Source organism: Coregonus clupeaformis, chromosome 20, assembly GCF_020615455.1.
Source record: "Coregonus clupeaformis isolate EN_2021a chromosome 20, ASM2061545v1, whole genome shotgun sequence".
Classification (NCBI taxonomy): domain Eukaryota; kingdom Metazoa; phylum Chordata; class Actinopteri; order Salmoniformes; family Salmonidae; genus Coregonus; species Coregonus clupeaformis.
Window position 1 is genome coordinate 20,059,942 of NC_059211.1, and position 26,786 is coordinate 20,086,727.

The 26,786-nt window shown below is 41.9% G+C and overlaps 2 protein-coding genes across 5 annotated transcripts in view; one reads left to right on the top strand and one right to left on the bottom strand.

Annotated features, from left to right (window-relative positions):
* The first annotated feature begins 197 nt into the window (after positions 1-197).
* LOC121533627 (nicalin-1) lies at positions 198-21,001 on the top strand. 4 transcript variants are annotated; one of them, XM_041839740.2, is made up of 15 exons: positions 198-510; positions 9,962-10,152; positions 10,465-10,609; positions 10,731-10,825; positions 11,530-11,610; positions 11,785-11,888; positions 14,617-14,705; positions 14,984-15,123; positions 15,337-15,563; positions 16,344-16,431; positions 17,331-17,369; positions 17,683-17,846; positions 18,138-18,191; positions 18,358-18,436; positions 19,931-21,001. In XM_041839740.2, exons 1-15 carry the CDS (start codon positions 336-338, stop codon positions 19,991-19,993), a joined length of 1,734 nt encoding a protein of 577 aa, XP_041695674.1. In that variant the 5' UTR covers positions 198-335; the 3' UTR covers positions 19,994-21,001. The 4 variants fall into 4 exon arrangements, with proteins under 4 accessions (XP_041695674.1, XP_041695675.1, XP_041695676.1 ...); XM_041839741.2 differs by having other exon boundaries at positions 17,686-17,846; XM_041839742.2 differs by having other exon boundaries at positions 199-510; positions 15,337-15,515.
* A 1,974-nt stretch (positions 21,002-22,975) lies between these two features.
* Positions 22,976-26,786, bottom strand: part of LOC121533626 (ceramide synthase 1) — a 35,292-nt gene continuing 31,481 nt past the window's right edge. The window contains exons 6-7 of the mRNA XM_041839739.2: positions 26,587-26,753; positions 22,976-25,627 (exon numbers count right to left, since the gene is read on the bottom strand). Coding sequence (XP_041695673.1) covers positions 25,585-25,627; positions 26,587-26,753 — 210 coding nt within the window. The 3' untranslated portion in view covers positions 22,976-25,584. The remainder of the gene's footprint in view (positions 25,628-26,586; positions 26,754-26,786) is intronic.

A 26,786-nucleotide genomic window follows, 5' to 3' on the forward strand; every position in this document is an offset into this window, starting at 1 on the left:
ATTCACGAAGCTGTCTCTGATGGCCCCTGTTGGACCCTTAGCAGCAGAGATTTCGCAGTGATGAATATTCTCATTAATTAAATCAATGAACGGGACAAATTAATTTGTATAATAAAGAATATTCATTACAGATATGGAAGATGTAACAATATGTCCATGCCATTCAAAAAGCAAGCTCGTGCGTGTTTAGTTAGGTGGCCAAGCTTTTTGCCATATTAAAATCCACTTGTGTCGATTGTGTTACTGAATGACAGCTAGGCTAACGACTAGATTCGATCCAGCAACAGCCTAGATTATCAATTTCCTCTTGTTTAGACCTCAATACGAAGGTCAAGATGTTTGAGGAGGCTAGTGAGGTGTTCGATAACATGTTTAAGTACTCTTTCCCCCTGACTTTCATTGTGTTTATCCCTGCGGTGCTGATTCTCGTCTCACCCCTTCCAGCTGAAGCCGCACATGAATTCACCGTGTACCGCATGCAGCAGTATGACCTGCAGGGACAACCGTACGGTAAGCATTTAAAAATTGTATTTTGTGCATTTATTGAATGGCAATTCAGTCCTGTGGTTAGCTACCCCGATATAAGGCATAGTTATTTCCCTAAGTAAACGCTCTCTGTTAGCGCGCTAGCTAACGTTAGCGCGCTAGCTAGCTAACAAGTGTCAATAGTGTGTGATTGCGGCCCGCAATTCGGGGGTCTGAGTGTGGGCATCCCCCCCTAGCATCCCATTGGTTCCTGCGTGTGGGCGCAGCTGGAGGAATATCCCCCTTCCAGCAAGCCATCTTCATGCTCCTTTGAGATTAGATTTTCTGGATTTCCCCTGATTGTCTATGCAATTAAAATATGGGTCAAAAGGGAAATAAAATTATTATTTTTCGTTTAGGATATGCCATCATTGTAGTATAATTAATGTGCAATGTTTTAACTTCAAATTGATGTGTAATCTGTTGATGCGTTGGATAGCAGATGTAACAGATATACTAGCTCTCTAATTAGGTGGGATTCTGCCTTCTCCCTAAATTCTCAGCCATGAGTTTTGCCCAACGACTGCCTCATGTGAACTACAATCTCGACGATGTGTTTTAACGTTTAGAAATGTCAACAATCATCGCTTTTCGATACGACTTTCGTAACATATGGCCCTTCTCGTTCATCAGCGAGAAAGAATCCTTCAAATAAAAAAGATACACTTACTGTAGTCGTTTTGCACAGATCCATACAGCTATGGGTGCCTCCATCAGATGAAACTATATTTCCCTAGTTACGCTTACACACGTGTTTGGAGCCCTGTCAATGTGTGTATCAATTCAATTTAACCTTTTGTTTTTAGAAAATTATTATTTGAAAGATAAGGTCCTTATGCTTCCAAAACCGTACCGCAAGCGATGCATGTTAATGTTCAGACCGAGATTCGGGGATCTTAACAAAATTCCCACCGACAGAAGACGCCTCCGTCCAATGACTCTTATGTGTGATGGAACTGAGAGTCATGATCAAGGGCTACAGATATACCAGCCACCCTAACCCTCTCTTTATCAAAGCTGTGAGGAAGTGATGTAATAAAAAAAAACAGACACAGATGCCCTAGCAGTAACTTTAACAGAACTGGCGGGGGCGCTCTAGTACAGTAGATGGCGGTAATGCACCATAACGTTGGATGCCAACCACCGATAAACCCCACAGAAGAAGAGGCGGGGGCGACACCGCTAGCTAGCTAGGACACTGGTAGACAGTGTCCTTCGGCCCGCCTGCTGAGCACTCATTTCCCGTCTTTCTGTTAACGTTACGGCGAGGGCAGGTGCTTGGCAGGCGGGGTCGAAGGACACTGTGCTAGCTAGGACTCCAGTACACAGGCGGGAGGCGGGAGCGACACCGGTAGCTAGCTAGGACAACGGGAGACAAACTGAAGATTATGATTAGTTGATTATTGGAGTCAGGTGTGCTAGCTGGGGCTGTGGCAAACGTGACACCAATCAGACCCCCAAGGACTGGAGTTGCCCATCCTTATTTGCAGAAAATGACAACTGGTCAAAATAACAACAAATATGCAGTGTTGTCAGACCTCGAATAATGCAAAGAAAATAAGTTCATGTTCATTTTTAAACAACACAATACTAATGTTTTAACTTAGGAAGAGTTCAGAAATCAATATTTGGTGGAACAACCCTGATTTTCAATCACAGCTTTCATGCGTCTTGGCATGCTCTCCACCAGTCTTTCACATTGTTGTTGGGTGACTTTATGCCACTCCTGGCGCAAAATTTCAAGCAGCTCGGCTTTGTTTGATGGCTTGTGACCATCCATCTTCCTCTTGATCACATTCCAGAAGTTTTCAATGGGGTTCAGGTCTGGAGATTGGGCTGGCCATGACAGGGTCTTGATCTGGTGGTCCTCCATCCACACCTTGATTGACCTGGCTGTGTGGCATGGCGCATTGTCCTGCTGGAAAAACCAATCCTCAGAGTTGGGGAACAATGTCAGAGCAAAAGGAAGCAAGTTTTCTTCCAGGACAACCTTGTACGTGGCTTGATTCATGCGTCCTTCACAAAGACAAATCTGCCCGATTCCAGCCTTGCTGAAGGACCCCCAGATCATCACCGATCCTCCACCAAATTTCACAGTGGGTGCGAGACACTGTGGCTTGTAGGCCTCTCCAGGTCTCCGTCTAACCATTAGACGACCAGGTGTTGGGCAAAGCTGAAAATTGGACTCATCAGAGAAGATGACCTTACTCCAGTCCTCTACGGTCCAATCCTTATGGTCTTTTGCAAACCTCAGCCTGGCTCTTCTTTGCTTCTCATTGATGAAGGGCTTTTTTCTAGCTTTGCACGACTTCAGCCCTGCCCATAGGAGCCCTCTGCCGGTCTGTAGCTTTGTTGTCCCCAATGTCTGCTGCTTGACCTTGTTCTTATGAACCGCCGTCTTTTTACATTTTAAGGATGGAAGCAACCTGACGCTCACTGTATCCCTCTCCCAGTAAAGCCAGAATTGAACCCTTCTTTTCCTCACTCAAAACTTTCCTTTTCAACTCTTTTGGCATGGTCAATAGTTATTTTATGATTAATATTACTTTTGAGGTACTATTAGCACTGTTTTTGCCATCCAGCTGGTCCTATTGCAAGAGGATAGTGATGACCACAGCAGTGGTTTTTATAATTATAACTAATCAGTACCTAATTCAGTTGAATGAGGTGTGCCTGTGTTGGAATTCAACAGACACTGGAATGGAATGGCTGTCATACATGTAGAGATGCTGATTTAAGAAAAATGTGTAGTGGTCTCTTAATTTTTTCCACAGCTGTATAATTGTAGTATGCCCAATAATATCTTAAAATGTTCATAGTGATGTAGAATACACAATCAAATGAGCCAGGTGTGCCAGATAGGTAAAGACGATAAATTATTCACAGAATTGTTGTAAGAATGTGCCCAAAAAGCTGTCCGACTCGCTAATTTCTGAATACAAATTATAATTGAGACATCCATGTCTTCATCACTGGAAAAGATAAACAGTTGAGTTTGATATCATTTAAAAGATTACAAACAGGGTTGTCAAAAAAAGTAATAATTTCAGGATAAAAAATAACTTTTTATTTTTTATTTTTTTACCTTTAACGTCAATTATCTAAAAACGCATAAACTCAGATTTTTTTATGGCATTGTGTCCAGTATGAAGGAAATCATCTGACTCCGGGGAAGTAAATAAAGGGTCTCCTTGCCAAAATCCGGAAGTATCCCTTTAAAACAACTGATATTCCCATTCAAGTCATCATTCTCTAATGTGTGGATGTCCAACAATTTTTGTGGTACCATTTGAAAGTTGAAATTTCTATTTTATTCCCATTTGAGTACATTATCAGCCAAAACATGACACCCACCCTGTATTCAAGATCATGCTGTGTCTCAACCGATGGCGGGCACAACACAAACACCTCAGACAATGTAAAAAAGGGTCTAAGCTAGAACAGATGCGAAAATGAAAAAAATCGGAGTTTACGTGTTTTTAGATAATTGACATTAAAGAAAAAATATATATACAGTTGAAGTCAGAAGTTTACATACACTTAGGTTGGAGTCATTAAAACTCGTTTTTCAACCACTCCACAAATTTCTTGTTAACAAACTATAGTTTTGGCAAGACTTTTAGGACATCTACTTTGCATGACACAAGTAATTTTTCCAACAATTGTTTACAGACAGATTATTTCACTTATAATTCACTGTATCACAATTCCAGTGGGTCAGAAGTTTACATACACTAAGTTGACTGTGCCTTTAAACAGCTTGGAAAATTCCAGAAAATGATGTCACTGCTTTAGAAGCTTCTGATAGGCTATTTGACGTCATTTGAGTCAATTGGAGGTGTACCTGTGGATGTATTTCAAGGCCTACCATCAAACTCAGTGCCTCTTTGCTTGACATCATGGGAAAATCAAAAGAAATCAGCCAAGACCTCCAAAAAAATTTTGTAGACCTCCACAAGTCTGGTTCACCCGTGGGAGCAATTTCCAAACACCTGAAGGTACTACGTTCATCTGTACAAACAATAGTACGTAAGTATAAACACCATGGGACCACGCAGCCGTCATACCGCTCAGGAAGGATACGTGTTCTGTCTCCTAGAGATGAACGTACTTTGGTGCGAAAAGTGCAAATCAATCCCAGAACAACAGCAAAGGACCTTGTGAAGATGCTGGAGGAAACAGGTACAAAAGTGTCTATATCCACAGTAAAACGAGTCCTATATCAACATAACCTGAAAGGCCGCTCAGCAAGGAAGAAGCCACTGCTCCATAAAAAAAGCCAGACTACGGTTTGCAACTGCACATGGGGACAAAGATCTTACTTTTTGGAGAAATGTCCTCTGGTCTGATGAAACAAAAATAGAACTGTTTGGCCATAATGACCATTGTTATGTTTGGAGGAAAAAGGGTGAGCTTGCAAGCCGAAGAACACCATCCCAACTGTGAAGCACGGGGGTGGCAGCATCATGCTGTGGGGGTGCTTTGCTGCAGGAGGGACTGGTGCACTTCACTAAATAGATGGCATCATGAGGAAGGAAAATTAAGTGCATATATTGAAGCAACATCTCAAGACATCAGTCAGGAAGTTAAAGCTTGGTCGCAAATGGGTCTTCCAAATGGACAATGACCCCAAGCATACTTCCAAAGTTGTGCCAAAATGGCTTAAGAACAACAAAGTCAAGATATTGGAGTGGCCATCACAAAGCCCTGACCTCAATCCTATAGAAAATGTGTGGGCAGAACTGAAAAAGCATGTGCGAGCAAGGAGGCCGACAAACCTGACTCAGTTACACCAGCTCTGTCAGGAGTAATGGGCCAAAATTCACCCAACTTATTGTGGGAAGCTTGTGGAAGGCTACCCAAAACGTTTGACCCAAGTTAAACAATTTAAAGGCAATGCTACCAAATACTAATTGAGTGTATGTAAACTTCTGACCCACTGGGAATGTGATGAAAGAAATAAAAGCTGAAATAAATCATTCTCTCTACTATTATTCTGACATTTCACATTCTTAAAATAAAGTGGTGATCCTAACTGACCCAAGACAGGGAATGTTTACTAGGATTAAATGTCAGGTATTGTGAAAAACTGAGTTTAAATGTATTTGGATAAGGTGTATGTAAACTTCTGACTTCAACTCTATTACAAAACAAATATCACTTTCTGACCACTTTTACCAAGGTCAAATATGTAAAGTTTCATTTACATTAAAATGGGTGAAGTCAAAAAGTGTGTGTGGCTTGTCACATTGTCATGGGTGACATGTCACATTTAGTTGAATTTAAAGACATGCTGGGTGATAGTAGGGACGTAAAGGGTTCAAGTGGGGCTGGACGATATATCTAATTAATTAGATTAATTTAAATTAATTTTGTTGCGCGATATTCCAATACCTGTATCCCAAATAACTGTATTGCAAGAATCAAGTTTTTTGTTTGTTTTTATGAGCGTTTATGTCCTTCTGCTTGTTCTCATGTTGTCTTTTTGGTTTCGTCTCGTGCACCTTCCCATTTACACCAGAGATCTCTATATAATGACGAGATGCTCATATCTCTGCCCTAACAATGGGAGTTGTTGTCCCAAAGGCAGGAAGGCAAGCGGCAAGCAGCAAGGGCCATGTCGAGACTTGACAGTTCATGCAGCTTTAGTATTCTGATCATAGAGTTCTCATCATGGAATTCCGAATGCATCATGCATCTACACCTACATTTAAATGTGTCTACCGTGTCCACAGTGTGTCCGGATTCCCTTTTCTCGCTGTATTCAAATGACAGTATGCATTCTACAAATGGTGGAATATGCTAAATATGATAACACAACAACAACTGATGGTAGTAGCTAACTACAGTAGCTAACTAGCCAGCTAACCCGTTTGCAACGCTAAAGGAATTACAAACGGGTTAGCATAACTATAGCCAAACCATTTTTTCCCCTTCTAAATATTAGCTAGCTGGCTAGCATTTATGAGGCCAGCAAACATGTTCCTCACACGCTAAGAAACGTATTTCCTCCAACGTTATAATGAAAAGGTGCCTCTCGGTCCCAAAACACAAGTTTTCTGGAGACTTGTGGGAGGAGTGCTGATGACGGTAGCCTAATTGCGTCGTGACTGAGGTGAAATCCACATACAATGCATCCCTGACCACCTCCTGAAGTGGTCAGCCAGATCTGAACACAATCAGACCACAAAGTGACTTTTGTGTGTTTAGACACGTATTTTCAATGCAATCTTCTTTTTCTGATAGCAGAAGTCACATGTAAGTGTCAAGTGTAGACACGACCAAGTTTAGATCTAAAATAAGCCCATAGAAACGCATTGGGCTTATTTTGGACACATTTTGGCGTGAGTGAAATCTCTCGCTTTGCCTCTTCCACTGTTTACACATACACACACCAAGCCCCCCTGCCACTCACACAACAAAGATGAGAGATCATGTCTTCCTCTCTGTCAAGTGGTTTCAACTAGCTATTTGCATTTGAGGTTTGGTCCAACAGAATCTGTTATATGGACACCGAAACACATTGAGACATTCATTTACTGTAAAGGAGAAGTTAACCTGTCTAACAATACCCTTTTTATGCCTCAACTGCACAAATTGCGCACAGAACAGACACTACTAAAACGCTCTAGCAGCATTTTAGCCAAAGACACTTATACTAGCTGTCTAGTTTTATAAATGTGCAGAAATCATAAAACACAATTATTTCATTCTCATTCTGAGAAATAAGGTAGGCTACTTGATTTCAACATCTGAACAAAGTAGACAGGGTCAGGCTAGCGTGCTGTTCAAACAGTTGGAGACGGACAGAAGGGTGTGTTCATATTAATTCAACTGTTCTGCCTTGTTAGCTAGGAAATAGATCCAAGTTTGCTAACTTGAAATATAAAGATTAGCTGGCTACTCACTAGCACGTGGGCTTGTGCTTGAGAGAATGTTTATGAGACCTGTGTTAATTTTCTGTAATGCCTGCTACAAGAAGTGAATGTGCATTATGCATGGTTCTGGTTAAATTTCGAACAAAAAGGGCATTTTCATAGACAAACTTGAAAGCCAGATCAGTGATTATTGCGAGAAAAAAACTGTTTTGATAAAATAATTAAATTGTTAGTGTGTTTTATGGTTGTGGATTATATTTAGCCTACGTATAATTTCACAAACCCTGAATTCATTAGATTATTGCTGACTGTTTGAAATGCAGTGTATTTGACCTTTAATTGTACAACAAAGCTTATTTAGAGAAAACAGTGATGTAAAAATATCTCCAGTTTCCATGTGGTATTTGAGTTGTGGTAGTTTCAACAGCGCATACAACCTGATTTCCCGCCTAATCAATATGAGTGATTTATTGCCACTTGTCAAAACAACAGGGTTTTTGTGTGCAGTTTACGATATGATTACTATTGTTGCACATGTATGTGTAGATAGTGAAAACCTAAACCTAAAATATACTATCACAAACTGTTTCTGCATATTGGTTATTGATTTGGACACGTTTAAACAGTGTTTTGACATTGGCTATTTATCAAAATGTCAACAGGAAGCAGTGACAGCATAATTTTCAACTAAAGTTTTAGGAATATAAATGGAACTTTCAACATTCATTTCCAATGGTATTGTACATAATCAGGTAAAAACTTCTGAATGATTAAAAAAACATGCTGTGATTGATATATTTTGATGACATACCAGAAATCACCAAAACGGGTTTGCCCTGCCTAATAATAGCCTACTACTACAGCATTGAATCAATCATGTCACCTTGCTAGCTAGCTACAGTGAGGGGGAAAAGTATTTGATCCCCTGCTGATTTTGTACCGTTGCCCACTGACAAAGACATGATCAGTCTATAATTTGAATGGTAGGTTTATTAGAATAGTGAGAGACAGAATAACAACAACAAAATCAAGAAAAATGCATGTCAAAAATGTTATAAATTGATTTGCATTTTAATGAGGGAAATAGGTATTTGACCCCTCTGCAAAACATGACTTAGTACTTTGTGGCAAAACCCTTGTTGGCAATCACAGAGGTCAGACGTTTCTTGTAGTTGGCCACCAGGTTTGCACACATCTCAGGAGGGATTTTGTCCCACTCCTCTTTGCAGATCTTCTCCAAGTCATTAAGGTTTCGAGGCTGACGTTTGGCAACTGAAACCTTCAGCTCCCTCCAGATTTTCTATGGGATTAAGGTCTGTAGACTGGCTAGGCCACTCCAGGACCTTAATGTGCTTCTTCTTGAGCCACTCCTTTGTTGCCTTGGCCGTGTGTTTTGGGTAATTGTCATGCTGGAATACCCATCCACGACCCATTTTCAATGCCCTGGCTGAGGGAAGGAGGTTCTCACCCAAGATTTGACGGTACATGGCCCCGTCCATCGTCCCTTTGATGCGGTGAAGTTGTCCTGTCCCCTTAGCAGAAATACACCCCCAAAGCATAATGTTTCCACCTCCATGTTTGACGGTGGGGATGGTGTTCTTGGGGTCATAGGCAGCATTCCTCCTCCTCCAAACACGGCGAGTTGAGTTGATGCCAAAGAGCTCGATTTTGGTCTCATCTGACCACAACACTTTCAACCAATTCTCCTCTGAATCATTCAGATGTTCACTGGAAAACTTCAGACGGGCCTGTATATGTGCTTTCTTGAGCAGGGGGACCTTGCGGGCGCTGCAGGATTTCAGTCCTTCACGGCGTAGTGTGTTACCAATTGTTTTCTTGGTGACTATGGTCCCAGCTGCCTTGAGATAATTGACAAGATCCTCCCGTGTAGTTCTGGGCTGATTCCTCACCGTTCTCATGATCATTGCAACTCCACGAGGTGAGATCTTGCATGGAGCCCCAGGCAGAGCGAGATTGACAGTTATTTTGTGTTTCTTCCATTTGCGAATAATCGCACCAACTGTTGTCACCTTCTCACCAAGCTGCTTGGCGATGGTCTTGTAGCCCATTCCAGCCTTGTGTAGGTCTACAATCTTGTCCCTGACATCCTTGGAGAGCTCTTTGGTCTTGGCCATGGTGGAGAGTTTGGAATCTGATTGATTGATTGCTTCTGTGGACAGGTGTCTTTTATACAGGTAACAAACTGAGATTAGGAGCACTCCCTTTAAGAGTGTTACTTGTATAAAAGACACCTGGGAGCCAGAAACCTTTCTGATTGAGAGGGGGTCAAATACTTATTTCCCTCATTTAAAATGCAAATCAATGTATAACATTTTTGACATGTGTTTTTCTTGATTTTGTTGTTGTTATTCTGTCTCTCACTGTTCAAATAAACCTACCATTAAAATTATAGACTGATCATGTCTTTGTCAGTGGGCAAACGTACAAAATCAGCAGGGGATCAAATACTTTTTTCCCCTCACTGTAGCTAGCTAGTCACTGAAAGGTGTTTCCACACATCCCTCCCCTACTGATCTGATCCCACTTGTGATTTCCAGGTACCAGGAATGCCATATTGAACACAGAGGCCCGCACAGTGGAGGCGGAAGTGCTAAGCCGCCGCTGTGTCATCATGCGGCTAGTGGACTTCTCCTATGAGAGATACCAGAAAGCCCTGCGCCAGTCCGCTGGGGCTGTGGTCATCATACTCCCCAAGAATATGTCCACCATGCCGCAGGACATAGTACAGGTAATAATGCATTAGAATGCCTTATGAGTGGGCTTATGACCATACAGCAAACTACCCTGGACGTCAAATCAAGAGGCAAGGTCCTGAGTTGTTTTGAAAGCTAGAGCTCCTTTGGTGTTCTTGTAAAGTTTGTTTATGTTACCCTCAAGGAAAACTGGCAGTCACAACACTCCCTCCTTATCAGCAACACTTGAAAAAACAGACTTGCTGGAGTGAAGTAGGCCAAAGTGTCCAAATGTTATGCTGTTTCACATTCACACTCTGTTGTCTTGTGAGTGATAACCTGGCATTCCTTATTCCTCTACATTGTAGCAGTTCATGGAGCTGGAGCCAGAGATGCTGGCCACAGAGACCATTGTCCCGGTTTACTTTGCTCTGGAGGACGATGAGCTGCTCTCCATCTACACACAGACCCTCACCTCCTCCTCCTCCCAGGGGTCCTCCTCTGCAGCCGAAGGTGCAGGACATTTACAAATATTGTGTTGAAAACTGTCGGTCGAAACGTTGTTAGAGGAAATTCTTTTCTAGTGAAATTCTTTCTAGGGATTTAATGACACCTTTTCCCCATGTCTTCCCAGTGCTGATCCACACGGCCACAGCTAATGGCTTTCAGATGGTGACGAGTGGGGCTCAGAGCAAGGCAGTGAGTGACTGGGCCATCACCAGTCTAGAGGTGAGAATCATTATGGTTAAACCATTATCCTTTATCTGTTTAATGATTTATGTAGTGCTGTGACATTTAATCCAAACATTCAGACATCTTAAGTTTCTGTTAATGGGTTACCAGTAGACCAGTACACATTAACACACTGCTCACACTTAAGGTGTTAAGTGATTTAGAAGCAAATAACTTGATCGTTTTCTTATCCTTGTGTTTCATTCTTGGGTCTATATGATATTCTAGAGTGTGTGTGTGTGTGTGTGTGTGTGTGCATGTGAGTGTGTTGAACTAAGGTAGGTGTCAAACCCAGGGGAATAATGGCCTTAACCATGTAGTAGGAGATCAGTGGATTTCATGAGGCCTCAAGTGTTCCGCTCTACATAATGCATACGGCCATCGGTCAATGGGCTTGTTTCACATAATGGGTTTCAGTTTAAGTCATCGTGGTAGGTATTCCATGCCTGTCTTTATTGATGTCTTAAGTCTCATACCCTTGGCTACATTCTTTACTTTCATATAAGATAACAGAAAATGTAGTATTTCGTATTTTATTCGGATCCCCATTAGCTGTTGCCAAACATAACATGAAACATGACATAACACAGAACATTCATGTAGTAGTATATTGTGTTTCGAGATGTTATAGAACTGATATAAAATATAAATCCTAATACAATATACTTTTGTCTAATAACTGTCTCCCTGTCCTCTCCTAGGGGCGCCTGGCTGGAACTGGAGGAGAGGACCTGCCCACCATTGTCCTGGTGGCTCACTATGACTCCTTTGGTGTCGCTCCGGTACACCCAGCTCTCCCTTCATATACCTCAGTATATTCTATAATATGCTATATTTATAATATTCTTACTATATGATAGTTATCTTTATTTATGTTGCGGAATTCTGCTCCACTAGAAGTGAAGATGCTAAGTAAATGTGTTGACTCTGTGTGACTTTGGTGTTGTTCTGTCCAGTGGCTGTCCTATGGAGCAGACTCTAACGGTAGTGGGGTGTCTATGCTGCTGGAGTTAGCCAGGCTCTTCTCCAGACTCTACACCTACAAGAGGACACACGCTGGGTGAGCAACACACGTCACGTCGACAGCCCCTCAGAGAAATCAGGCTTATTACAATGTTATAACCATCCACACGTTTCCTTTAGGAAAATCACACTCCGCTTGTAAAACTCACAGATCTTCCTGTGTTTACAATGTACTTTGCTTTTAAGAGTTGATTAGTTATAGTAATAGAGTAGAAAGGATGTGGTTCTTAGAAGACGTTTGTCGATTCCTAGTGGTCTAAGGCGCCGCATCGCAGTGCTAACTGTGCCACTAGAGATCCTGGTTCGAATCCAGGCTCTGTCGCAGCCGGCCGCGACCGGGAGACTCATGGGCGGCGCACAATTGGCCCAGCGTCGTCCAGGGTAGGGGAGGGAATGGCCGGCAGGGATCTAGCTCAGTTGATAGACCATGGCGTTTGCAACGCCAGGGTTGTGGGTTCGATTCCCACGGGGGGCCAGTATTTAAAAAAAATATATGTATTCACTAACTGTAAGTCGCTCTGGATAAGAGCGTCTGCTAAATGACTAAAATGTAATGTAAATGTGTACTCTGGAGTGTGAGTGCACTTTGAGACGAGGGGCTACATTAGTGTAAATGTGTTGGCGTAATGGCACGCTGGCTGTTTTCCATGGTGTTTGGTGAGCTCTAGTGTTGGCGTATGCTCCATACTGACCGAATGAAAATGCTAACAAGTAACCACTGCTAACTTTGCATATGGGCTGTTTGCATATCACTAGTAAAAAGGAACAAGACAGCAAGAAGCCCCTCCTACATAGAGAGAGCAGGGGAGAAAGGGGCTGTCGTCAGGACGCAAAGTACATGTCAGTGTTATGTGTTGCAGAGAAATTGCAGATTACATGACCTCTGAATTCAGAGACACATTTTAACTGACTGTAGCCTTTCCCCTATGATACTATACAGTATGTTTTGACATTCACTTTCCCAACATGTACAGTGCCTTCAGAAAGTGTTCACACCCCTTGACCTTTTCCAAATGTTGTTGTGTTACAGCCTGATTTTAAAATGGATTAAATAGAGATTTGATTGTCACTGGCCTACACGCTATACCCCATAATGTCAAAGTGGAATTATGTTTTTACCAATTAAAAGCTGAAATGTCTTGAGTCAATAAGTATTCAACCCCTTTGTTATGGCAAGCCAAAATACGTTCAGGAGTAAAAATGTGCTTAACAAGTCACATAATAAATTGCATGGACTCACTCTGTGCAAGAATAGTATTTAATATGATTTTTGAATGACTACCTAATCTCTGTACCCCACACATACAATTATCTATAAGGTCTCTCAGTCGAGTAGTGAATTTCAACCACAGTTTCAACCACAAAGACCAGGAAGGTTTTCCAATGCCTTGCAAAGAAGGGAAGCTATTGGTAGTTGGGTAAAAAAAAAGCTGACATTGAATATCTCTTTGAGCATGTTGAAGTTATTAATTACACTTTGGATGGTGTATCAATACACCCAGTCACTACAAAGATACAGGCTTCCTTCCTAACTCATTTGCCGGAGAGGAAGGAAACCGTTCAGGGGATTTCACCATGAAGCCTATGGCTGTGATAGGAGAAAACAACTGAGGATGGATCAACAACATTGTAGTTACTACACAATACTAACCTAATTGACAGAGGGAAAATAACAAAGCTTGTGCAGAATAAAAATATTCCAAAACATTTACATTTTACATTTGAGTCATTTAGCAGACACTGTTTGCAACAAGGCACTAAAGTAATACTGCAAAAAATGTGGCAAAGCAATTAACTTTTTGTCCTAACTACAACGTGTTTTGTTTGGGGAAAATCCAATACAACACATTAATGAGTACCACTCTCCGTATGTAATCGTTAAGGATTGGGAGTTTTTCAGGATAAAAAATAAACAGAATGGAGCTAAGCGCAGGCAAAATCCTAGAGGAAAATCTGGTTTAGTCTGCTTTCCACCAGACACTGGGAGATTAATTCACCTTTCAGCAGGACAATAACATAAAACAGACAGCAAAATCTACACTGGAGTTGCTTACCAAGAAGATAGTGAATGTTCCTGAGTGGCCGAGTTACAGTTTTGATTTAAATCTAATTGAAAATCTATGGCAAGACCTGAAAATGGTTGTCTAGCAATGATCAACAACCAATTTGACAGAGCTTGAAGAATAATGAGCAAATGTTGCACAATCCAGGTGTGGAAAGCTCTTAGAGACTTACCTGCTAAAGGTGCTTCTAGAAAGTACTGACTCAGGGGTGTGGATACTTATGTAAATTAGATATTTCTGTATTTAATTTTCAATACATTTGCTAAAATTTCAAATACAAAATGTTTCACTTTGTCATTAATAATAATAAATAATAATAATATGCCATTTAGCAGACGCTTTTATCCAAAGTGACTTACAGTCATGCGTGCATACATTTTTGTGTATGGGTGGTCCCGAGGTTCGAACCCACTACCTTGGCGTTACAAGCGCCGTGCTCTACCAGCTGAGCTACAGAGGACCATTATGGGGTACTGTGTGTAGATGGGTGAGAAAAAACATATATTTAATCCATTTGGAATTCAGGCTGTAACACAACAAAATGTGGAATAAGTCAAGGGGTATGAATACTTTCTGAAGGCACTGTAGCTACCAGACTCTGTAGAACTGTTCAAATCTGTTGACCTAATGGAGGCCAGAGAACATCCACATTGATAAGAATGTCCTCTCCTGTCATTTCTAACACACCTACTGTCTTCTTAGGTACAACCTGCTTTTCTTTGTCTCTGGGGGAGGGAAGTTCAACTACCAAGGCACCAAACGCTGGCTGGAGGACAACCTGGATCATACAGGTACACTAAGCTCACATGATAACGCTGTAGAATCAGTTACAGGATGGCTATTATGACTGCTACAGTGGAACACATAATCACATCTGTACAATACATACTGGAAATGAAAGGGAATGAAACATGATACCGGCCACAAGTGTCATTAAATGGAGGTCATGTGTGCGAAACAATGGGCATGCATGATATTTGGGAAATTGATATTTGCATAGATATCGCAGTGTAAACAGTCTCTGTCTTCCTCTCTCCCTTTATCTATCCTTTCCTCCCTCTCTCTGCAGACTCCAGTCTGTTGCAGGACAATGTGGCGTTTGTGTTGTGTCTGGACACGCTGGGGAACGGAGACGGTCTGCACCTTCACGTGTCCAAACCCCCTAAAGAGGGAACCGCCCAGTACGCCCTGCTCAAAGAGGTGGAGACTGTAAGGACCACCACATCACACCAACCACATAAAAAATATTTTTATATATTTAGATAATTTAAGTTAATATGATATACACAATATATATATATATATATATATATATATATATTGATATATGTTGATCACGCATAGCACATTATATGTACACTCAAAGTTCCCTACTGTAAGTTTTTCTGACCTTTAACCTCTGACCCCCTCTGTCACCCCCAGGTGGCATCCAGCCAGTACCCAGAGGTCAAGTTCTCAATGGTGCACAAGAAGATAAACCTGGCGGACGACACACTGGCGTGGGAGCACGAGCGCTTCGGGATCCGCCGGCTGCCGGCCTTCACGCTGTCCCACCTCAACAGCCATCGCGAGGCGCAGCGCTCCAGCATTATGGACGTGCGGTCAGTGTCCCCCTCTTCTCAACATGGAGCGGGAGAGCCACCTGCTGGGTGGGTTTATTACTGCTGTCCGACCAAGAGACCCCCCCCATCCACAAGCCCCAACCCCTGCCTAGGCCCAGCTCACCTATCACACCTCATTCATGTAATCAACTGCCCATTAGGATCTTTTGAATCAGGTGTGTACGTGCTAGGCTAGAACAAAAGCTGGCACACATTGCTGTCCCTCCTGGACCGTATTGCCCACACCCCTGCCTTGTAGTCCCCTGTTGCTCAGTTGGTAGAGCATGGCGCTTGCAACGCCAGGGTTGTGGGTTCGTTTCCCACGGGGTATGAAAAATGTATGCACTCACTAATTGTAAGTCGCTCTGGATAAGAGCGTCTGCTAAATGACTAAAATGTAAAATGTTGTAGATGTGGGACTTTTGTAGATCTGTCTCACAGCAAGGTGGAGCTATTACCATGTTGCTTAAAATCTGATAAAGGGAGGTTGCTAGCCGGTGTATGAACTGATACTAATACTGTGTTACTTTTATTGCTAGCAGTCCCTCAAGAACATGGGCACATGGCCTGCCGGCACCTGGAATAAAAAAACGTTGAAAAACGCTGGGCTACCGGGTTGATTTGGGATTGGGCACCTTCATCCCACTGTACTGAACTGTCTGTTCCCCAAACATCATCACTGCCACCTCCCCTCCACCCCACCTCCCCACCCAGTGTAGTGGACTATCTGTGCTCCCCACATTCTCCATCAGTGTGTTTTCAGAGTTGAGCTGCTCTTGATTGCTGGGTAATTTTAACTGTGAATTGAACTGTGATTTACTGTTACAGACCTCATGTGGATCTGAGAAAGCTCAGCAGGAACACGAAGCTGATTGCAGAGTCACTGGCCAGAGTCATCTACAACCTCACAGAGAAGGTAAAGATATGTAGAACAATATTGAAAGCCATATAATTCAAGTCAATGTTTTTCATGTTGCTTTTGATATCTATACTGAATAAAAACATGCAACAATTTCAAAGATTTTATTTAATCACAGTTCATATAAGGAAATCAGTCAATTTAAATACATTCATTAGGCCCTAATCTATGGATTTCACATGACTGGGCAGGGGTGCAGCCTTGGAAGGCATAGGCCCACCCACTTGGCAGCCAGCCAATCAGAATGAGTTTTTCCCCACAAAAGGGCTTTATTACAGACAGAACTACTCCACAGCACCCCCCTCAGATGATCCCGCAGGTGAAGCAGCTGGATGTGGAGGTCCGGGGTCTGCTGCAGTTGTGAGGCCAGTTGGACGTACTGCCTAATTCTCTAAAACGACGTTAGAGGCAGCTTATGGTAGAGAAATGAACATTCAATTCTCTGGCAACAACTCTGTTGGACATTCCTGCAGTCAGAATGCCGATTGCACGCTCCCTCAAAACTTGAGACATCTGTGGCATTGGGTTGTGTGACAAAACTGCACATTTTAAAGTGGACTTTTATTGTCCCCAGCACAAGGTGCACCTGTGTAATGATCATGCTGTTTAATCAGCTTCTTGATATGCCACACCTGTCAGGTGGATTATCTTGGCAAAGGAGAAAGGCTCACTAACAGGGATGTAAACAAATATATGTGCACAACATTTGAGAGAAATAAGCTTTTTGTGCGTATGGAACATTTCTGTGATCTTTTATTTCAGCTCATGAAGCATGGGACCAACACTTTACATGTTGCATTTATATTTTTGTTCAGTGTGGGTTGCCCTTTGTACTGTACAGCAGGTTTGACTTCTCTCTCGCTCTCTCTCTCTCTCTCGTGTGTGCGTGTGTCCAGGGTGCCCCAGGTGACCTGCAGATTTTCACTGAGCAAATGGTGAGTGGTTGAACGTGGCTTAACCATACTGTCCCCTCCCTTTGAGGCTGTCTCTGACATGACCTTTACCAATACTTTTTGAAGGCTGCTATACACACCAGGACTTTGACCTGAGGCTTGGCCTGAGTAGGGGGCAACCAGTGGACCCCTTAGGCTAGTGTTTGTGTGGTGTGTAGCTGTGTTATAGTCAGGGTCACGATGTGTGCGTGTGTGTGCTTAACAAGACAAGTGTGTATCAAGGTGTGTACTATAAGGCCACTGACTATGAGTCTGTGTATTTGTGTGTCCGTGTGTGTGTTGCCTGCACGGCCAGCAGATGCAGGAGGAGCAGCTGTCGTCGGTGGTGGACTGGCTGACAGCCCAGCCGCGGGCCGCCCAGCTGGTGGACAAGGACAGCAGCGTGGTCAGCACCCTGGAGTACCACCTGGGATGCTACCTGAAGGACGTCCGCAGGCACTACGTCAAGGCTGACAAGAGGTGACCAGTCACTGACCACTGCGCTACGGCTAATACAGGGTGTCAATGGTCCTCTTGACTGGTCACAGCTAGTGGTTCTGCCGTGTTTTCCTTGAAGGAATCAAAGAACTACTAAGACCGCTCATAGTGGTAAAAAACAGTGACAGAATCACTCCATTATTGTAGAAGATAATTTGTAAGGATCAAATAGTAAATATTTCTATTTACTGTTGTTCATTGAACCAATGAACATTATGGTTTAGAAATGGATGATGTTGCCGTGACAAATGCTATATTTTTTCTCTCCCTCAGAGACCCAGAGTTTGTCTTCTACGATCAGCTCAAACAGACCATGAATGCTTACAGGTAGAGGTGATGGCTGCCTGCTGTATTTAGCCCTCAGAGTGCTGAGCTTTAGTGCAATAGAGCAAACGCCTATTGACTTTCACATCAAACCTCTTCAGGTTGCTTTTGTGTCTGTTTTTTTCCCCTTTTACACTCTTGTCATTTTATACACCCACTTTCCTAACAGGGTGAAACCAGCCATCTTTGACCTGCTTCTGGCATTCTGCATTGCAGCCTACCTCGGAGTGATATATCTGGCCATCCAGGTATATATTGATCCAACATCGCCATTCTGATGGCTACTAATGTTATTTTGATGTATGGTCATTAATCTGTTGACCTAGCCTCCCCCTGCAACTCCTAACCCGGTCATTGCTGTAAATCATATGAATGCTGTCTTCTCAGTCGGCTTACCTGGTTATTCAAGGGGTTAAGTTATGGGAACATACGTTTTTGGTTTCCCATTGGTTCTAGGAACGAAGCCATACGTTTCCTGACATTTGGCTGTTCTGGGAACGTTACTTTTTAGGTTGCAGGGAGGTTCTGAGAATGTTTTACTATGGTTCCCTGAATGTTTTCCTGGGATGTTTTATTAATGTTCTGAGAACGGAAATTATAAGTAATTAAATAACGTAAGACTTTTAATAACACTGCTAGCTTATTTTGGTTAAATTGAACTCCAAGCACAGATAGGACACATGGAAATTAATTTGCTTAGGCATTAATCATGCAAACACATTTATTTTTGTGGCATGGCGACAGGGAGATTTGAACCTATGATCTTCTGTTTCCTATCCACGGAGTTAGTCCACTGCGCCACCAAAGATTGAGCTAGCATGCCAAGGTTTTTTACTCATCCAAAGCTGTTCATTTTAGTCTATTTAAACAAACCCACTTCAAAGGAAACAAGCACTCATTAAGATCAGGTGTGGCCAATTTGTGGGCGCGGCCAAAACACTTGAACACACTTTACAAGATAGAGGATAGAGAGGTTTGTTGACACTGAGAACGGAATGTATGTTCTTAAATAACATTCTTAGAACGTTCTTTTGAACGTTACTTATGTTTTCTTGTGTTTTTTATGTAAAGTTTTCTTAATGATCTGAAAACATGACTTTAAATAGAACCATGAGGAAACCTGTATAAAACATTATGCTGAAGTACTGAAATTCCCACAGAAGAACGTTGTTTCTTAACGTTCTCTGAACAATTTGAGAACATAACTTTAAATAGAACCATGAGGAAACCTGTATCAACTCCTGAGTGGCGCAGTGGTCTAAGGCACTGCATCGCAGGCTGTGCCACTAGAGATCCTGGTTAGAGTCCAGGCTCTGTCGCAGCCGGCCGCGACCGGGAGACCCATGGGCGGCGCACAATTGGTCCAGCGTCGTCCAAGGTAGGGGAGGGTTTGGCTGGCAGGGATGTGGGTTCGTTTCCCACCGGGGGCCAGTATAAAAAAATTAAAAATTAAAAACATGTATGCATTCACTAACTGTAAGTCGCTCTGGATAAGAGCGTCTGCTAAATTACTAAAATGTAAATGTAAAATGTTATGCTGAAGTATTGAAATTCCCACCTAAGAAACATATGGTTCTCAGAACGTTATGTGCTAGCTGGGTATCCTGCACCATTCCCAGAAGGTTGTGGAAAGGTTGTATGCAAAATAACCATAGGACAACTCTGCTCTAAGAAACATATGGTTCTCAGAACATTATGTGCTAGCTGGGTAATATCTTTCTCACTTTTTTCTCTCTCTTCAGCACTTTGTGGTTCTCTACAGTGTGGTGCGCAGAATCACAGCGCCCAAGACCAAGCAGCATTAAGCCCCTCTTCTTCCTCTCATTCAGACTCCTCCCCTCCTCACACCGACAACGAGCTCTAGCCAATAACAAAACGGGGGCGGACCAAGCAGCTCTTTTTTTTTTTTACCCAATCTATCGCCTTTGTTCTTCTTTGGAAATGAAACGTGTTGAATCATTTCTCTCTGCCAAGATTAGCCATCTAGTCGATTCCTTCAATGGCTCTCAAGTCAGAATGCACTCTGGTCTTCCTGTCCTCCTGCAATCAGATGTCAAACGTTACCTCGTACGCCCAATCCCACATCAACTCCTAGTCCCTAACCCCTATTTTCCCCTATGATCTGAGAGAATTTGATAGGTGTAAGCAATATGGGAATAGCGTTACCTTGTGCTCAGGTAGGCTAGGTTACATTTTCACCAGTTTGCTTACACCTATCCAATCCTCTCCACAAGTGCATAAGGAGTAGGTACTAGAGGTTGATATGGGATTGGGCATTTCTATACCCACAGCTCACTCTTCAGTGCCCTATAGTGTGAATTTTGCCAAACTACAAGTCTTCTTGGGCAGCTATGGAGTAGCATGACTGTGCAGGAGTAGCAGTGAGACTCTGTAATATTGTTTGGATGGATGGTTGATATATTTGGTCACCCTGACTAGATTAATTTTTCTATATGATTTATTTTTCTCTAACCCCAATTTGTTTTTTAAGAAATAGTCTAAATTAAATGTTGAATAGTGTGTAGATGACATGACCGATGGCCTTGTTGACTGAACTAATTAAATACAGTGCCTTCAGAAAGTATTCATACCCCTTGACTTATTCCACATATGGTTGTGTTACAGCTTGAATTCAAAATTGATTAAATATATATTTTTCTCACCCATCTACACAATACCCCATAATACCTACATAATACCCCAAAGTGAAAAAAAATATGTGCACACCCCTGAGTAAATAGATGTTAGAATCACCTTTGACAGCAAATACAGCTGTGAGTCTTCCTGGGTAAGTCTCTAAGAGCTTTACACACCTGGATTGCACAATATTTGCACATTATTCTTTAAACAAATCCTTCAAGCTCTGTCAAATTGGTTGTTGATCATTCATAGACAGCCATTTTCAAGTCCATAGTTTTTCATGCCGATTTTAAGTCAAAACTGTAATTAGGCAACTCAGGAACATTCAATGTCGTCTTGGTAAGCAATTCCAGTGTACCATTTGGCCTTGTGTTTTAGGTTATTGTCCTGCTGAATTTGTCTCCCAGTGTCTGTTGGAAAGCAGACTGAACCAGGTTTTCCTCTAGGATTTTGCCTTTGCCTAGCTTTATTCCGTTAATTTTTATCCTAAAAAAACTCCCTAGTCCTTGCGGATGACAGGCATACCCATAACATGATGCAGCCACCACCATGCTTGAAATTATGAAGAGTGGTACTCAGTGATGTGTTGCATTTGCCCCAAACATAGCGCTTTGTATTCCGGACATAAAGTTAATTTCTTTCTCACATTTTTTGCAGTATTACTTTAGTGCCTTGTTGCAAACAGGATGCATGTTTTGAAATATTTTTACTGTACAGGCTTCCTTCTTTTCAATCTTGTCAATTAGGTTAGTATTGTAGTATAACTACGATGTTGTTGATCCATCCTCAGTTTTCTCATATCACAGCCATTAAACTATGTAACTGTTTTAAAGTCACCATTGGCCTCATGGTGAAATCCCTGAGCGGTTTGCTTCCTCTCCGGCAACTAAGTTAGGAAGGACACCTGTGTCTTTGTAGTGACTGGGTGTATTGATACACCATCCAAAGTGTAATTCATAACTTCACCACGCTCAAAGGGATATTCAATGTCTGCTTCTTTTTTTTTTTACCCCTAGGTGCCCTTCTTTACTTTGGCATTGGAAAACCTCCCTGGTCTTTGTGGTTGAATCTGTGGTTGAAATTCACTGCTCGACTGAGGGACCTTACATGTTAACCACTATTATTGCACACAGAGTGAATCCATGCAACTTATTATGTGACTTGTTAATAAGCAAATGTTTACTCCTGAACTGATTTAGGCTTGCCATAACAAAGGGGTTAAATACTTATTGACTCAAGACATTTCAGCTTTTCATTTTTAATTAATTTGTAAAAATATCTAAAAACATAATTCCATTTTGACATTATGGGGTATTGTGTGTAGGCCAGTGACACAAAATCTCAATTTAATAAATGCTTTATTCAGGCTATAACACAACAAAATGTGGAAAAAGTCAAGGGGTGTGAATACTTTCTGAAGGCACTGTATGTATGAATAAGAACATGCATTTAGAATGATGAATTGTCCCCCATACTACCCATTGCCATCACTAGGGTAAGTATGGTTATAGAAAATAATTTACATTCTATAATTTTTCGGTTTCACGCCTTTGTAGACTAGTTTACTGGTGTCACTGTGTGACTTCATTTTGATTACAAATGCCCTTTGAAAATGTGAAAACATGAGACCCTCCCCTCCCACAAATATGTTAATCAGAGATGTATGCAGTGTTGCAATAAGGTCACAGTCTACCAACAGGATTCTGGCTCAGTCTATCTGAACATGTCTATTGCAACACGGTGAGCTCCACATCGATGTGCAGACATAGCATGTTGAAATCCCCCCTTGCTCTCCTTATCATCATCAATTTAAGTCTTAAAAGGCAAGACGTGTTGGTAGATCAAATTGGACCTGGTAATGTCAATGTGTTGTCCCGTGTCTTTGTCTATATCCCTGACAGTCTTTGATCTTGAGTTAAGCGAGGAGGGGAGAGGAGACAGTGCTTGAGTGCTGTAGTTGGTATTCTTACATGTGATACTGCATGCCATGTCGCTCCCGCAGTCAGTGAGAGCAAATGGACTGTCGAGATTCGCCTATCTACACAAGGTACAAAGTTGTGTGGTACATATATTTTAATTTATTGAAGCAGACTATGCTGAACTGTGCACTGACTTGAACTCTCCTCCTATTTTGGAGACTCTTTTTGTCCAACACCTACATTTTACTTTTCTGTCTCGACTGTGTTTTACCTGGTCCACATAAACTTGATTCTTGCAATGAAAATGACAAAGAATAAATTAATTTGTAGAAATAACTCAGGGACCCCGGTTTCTTTTTTATTTATTTACATGTTTTATTTTAAGGGAAGACATGCTACAATAACACTGGTTGAATGGAGATATAACAAACAAACAAAAAGTATTACAAAAGAGTAAATACCTATCATTTCCAAGTGGTCACATTTACAAAGCGGTCAGATTAAAACTTTAAGAGTGGGGAAAAATGAGGCTGATGTTAGAGACCTTGCAGTGTGTTAATGGTCCAAGACATTATGCTATTTACCTAAAACCTATTCACTATTTAACGTCATACTTCATTTTATTCTTAACGCCCAGAAAGTCTTACAAATGACCAAATTCTCCCCTGATTTCCCTTTTTCTCTAATAAACAATTATAAAAATGACAGTGCAGTTTGTAAGAAACACCTGTAGGGTGTAAGCCCTTCATATTCACTACAACCTCCCTCTCCTTCCTCTAGCCACTCAGGTCCCAACCAGGCCTCTCATCAGAACACTTCTCAGTGATAAAGGTCAACATTTTTGGCACATTCTTAAACTATCAAAGGAAATGCATAACATAATACTTCTTCCACAAAATGTTTCCACATTTTCATCAAGAACCGGATGGACTTTTGTATTCAATGCTGGTAAAAAAGAACAGCGAAATCTGCCTCAAAAGTAAACTTAAACGACCTATTTTGTTTTAGAGTGAATTTGCTGTGAGTAGTTTCACCTCACAGAGCCAATCAGGTTGTTGGTGGTGTTTGTCTTTGGTGGAGAGGAGAGACCGGGAGAGAGCTGGGCCGAGGTGGAGGCAAAGTGCACACGGACCTTTGTGGACAGTACCATGGTAGATATCAGGGCACCTCATCTGTCCCAAACTATTAACAGACGCATACACACGAAAAGGGACACGACTGGATTACAGTGTTCTCAGAAACAGCAGAAATTTAACAAATCTATCATAATCATAATAATAATGACAATGTTTGAATGTAAAATCAAAAGCTAGGTAATCCCGGGCACTGGCACTAGTGGTAGCTGGGGACTGAAAGACACGTCCACAACTATGGACATTTCCACCTGCCCACATCTGTGGCCTGTTCCAGCACAAGCATGCTGTTCATCATAACGAAAGAGCTTGAATTTGATCGAAAAGGACAGCACCCCCTATAAGTCACAGCAAAGAAAACCTGGACAGTTGTAGCACACAGGCACACACAACCAGGAGCACATTCAAATGTAAAGAGGACACCGAACCATTTGGACTGTATGATGGTGTGGTGGTGTCTGCTCAAATGACTTTTTTTTAAGATGAGTTCTGCACATTGATCAAGAATAAGTCTATGTAGTTCTTTCTTCATTTGTGTTATTAAAAAATGACTTCATAGCATATTCTAAAAACCATTCCAATGTCATGCATTCCTGAATACCATATGTGCATAAATGTTTTTCATATTTGATTTTGATCTTCTTTTACACAAGGGCCCTTTGCTTTCTGTGAACCGCCAACATATTGGTTATTAAGATTAGTCAAATTCATTTCTTTAACGAAATCATAAGGATGATCCTCAACCCAATCAATCAATTTCAGCTACATCGGCTGTCATTAACCAGCTATCAGCTTGTATGCCTTCATTTCAGTGCAACAACAGATGCTATAAAAACAGAAAATGTGACATTACATTTTCAATACAGGAATGCAAGCAATATTTCCAATGCGTATTTATCGACAGTAAGAAAAAAAGTTGAAAGAGTTTATGTTTCCCTTAAAAATCTGAACACGAGTCATTCACATTTACAAGACACATCAATACTACACCTACGTGGCTCTTCAAATAATGCAGGTCAGGCTGGGGTAATGTCTGTGTTCACTATCTATCTGTGCAATGATATGAAAATCAATACATGTTGGTAAAACAAAACCAGCTCATAACATGCACTCTCACACTCGCGGTAGTAACATGATACAATACTTCCCTTTTAGTATTTTAGCATACACTCCTGGAGTAAGAGGGGATAGGAACTAAAAAAGCCACTACGCTTTTAAGAGGAACGCTCTTTAAAAAGACAGATCCAGGTCTCTATACTAGAAAGGACCTTTGACATGGTTACTGTATGAATGCTTTAGTCCTCTAATGTGTGCACATTATCTAGTTTGTATAGGTGTAGACTAGACGCCTAAGCATCAGTAGCTCAACCTTGTCTTGCGAGTGTTGGTCAGAGCTGACACGACTTCTAAACGCCCTGGTAGGCTACACGAGAGGACATTCCCAAAACTCACACCTTTTCTTTCTTCAAACATAATGTTAATATAAGACAAAGGTCACCTGAAATAACATTCGCAGTGATATACTTTTTTTTAAACAAATAAAACACGATGAAATTAAAAAAACGAAATAAAAATGATCAATAGTTTTTTCATCCTTTTCGCGAGACCCCTTGAGTCACTTAGACCTAAATCTGAAACAATCTAGGTCGCCTAGCGTTGCTTGCATTCAGAGTTAAGTGCCAGGAGGTGGAGCTAGAGAGGCCGTTATAGATGCTTCTCCTTAGTGATCCCGTTCTGCACGTGCTTCCTGTGAGAAGAAAGGAGGGAGGAAGAAAATGGACCAAATGTCAGCTAGTGGAAAGGTGATCAGCTATGCATACACACAGTAAAACCAAAAGGATATCACTGGTGTTCAAAGGCGCCAGATAAGGGCTGGGTCAGGCCGTACCGCATAATCACACCTCAATAAGTGCAGCGCGTTGATCCTGTCTATCTGTATGTTACACAAGACAAGGCCACGTGCTGCAGCTCTGAGGTCATACTGGATGGTCTGACAGAGCACAGGTTACTGGGGTTACAAGAGGGGACTGGGAACAGATCCAGGTGTGTCACGCTATAGCAGAGGCACTTACTCAAGGGGAGAGCTCTTTGGAGCATGGTGTGATATAAGATTTAACATGGGTGTGGTGGATGGCAATCTTCACAACCAGATAACAACAACCCTACTTCCTTCACCTAGCCTAGCCTCTAGCCCTTGTATGTCACTGAATCCAGATATGAAGGGGCCGGGGCGAGGGGAAGAGTGTCAAGGTTGTTTTTGGACCGGGCTGTAGTATAAAGTGGGATTAAGCAGTGGATGTGAGGGCTGGCTCAGCAGAGGATTTTTGGCTTGGTGTGGTTTGCTGGTGTGGTTTGCTTTGGTAAATCAGTAGGGATTAGGCATTGTGGTTTGGGACGGCTATGGACACACATGGTGTTCAATGAATTGTGAGCTGAGATACCCCAGCATGAGTAATTTAATTTACAGAGTCATCTGAGGCCAAGGGGTCATAACCTCTTAAGGTTTGCCTGACAAAAACTTTCTCTCTGGATGTTTTGAAATGATGGTCTCCCAGAGATTTCTGTATAGTGTATGGTTGTGACATTACTTCAGTACAGTAAAACATTCACGGTAATGTATACTATAATACATATAATTTGGTGATTCATATCCACTGGTTAAATGCAACGTGGTAAAGTAGTGTGTGTGTGACTGTGTTTCCTCACCCTTCAGCAGAGTTGTTGAGATGTCCTGCATCTTCACCCTGCGGCTGCTGCTGGGCCTTGAGCAGGGCTGCGGCCCTCTGAGCTGCCTCCTCGCCCTCGTACTCCCTCAGGTCTTTCACACCCTTCATCTGCCCCGTCACGACCTTCGCTACAAACGCCACTATAAACTGTAGGCAGAGAGGGGGGGTCAGGGGTTAAAG

Coding starts and splice junctions, on each gene's coding strand:
- LOC121533627 (XM_041839740.2), top strand. CDS start 336: ATGTTTGAGGAGGCTAGTGAGGTGTTCGATAACATGTTTAAGTACTCT. Junction 511..9,961: donor CCTGCAGGGACAACCGTACG/GTAAGCATTTAA, acceptor TGTGATTTCCAG/GTACCAGGAATGCCATATTG. Junction 16,432..17,330: donor TCTACAACCTCACAGAGAAG/GTAAAGATATGT, acceptor GCGTGTGTCCAG/GGTGCCCCAGGTGACCTGCA.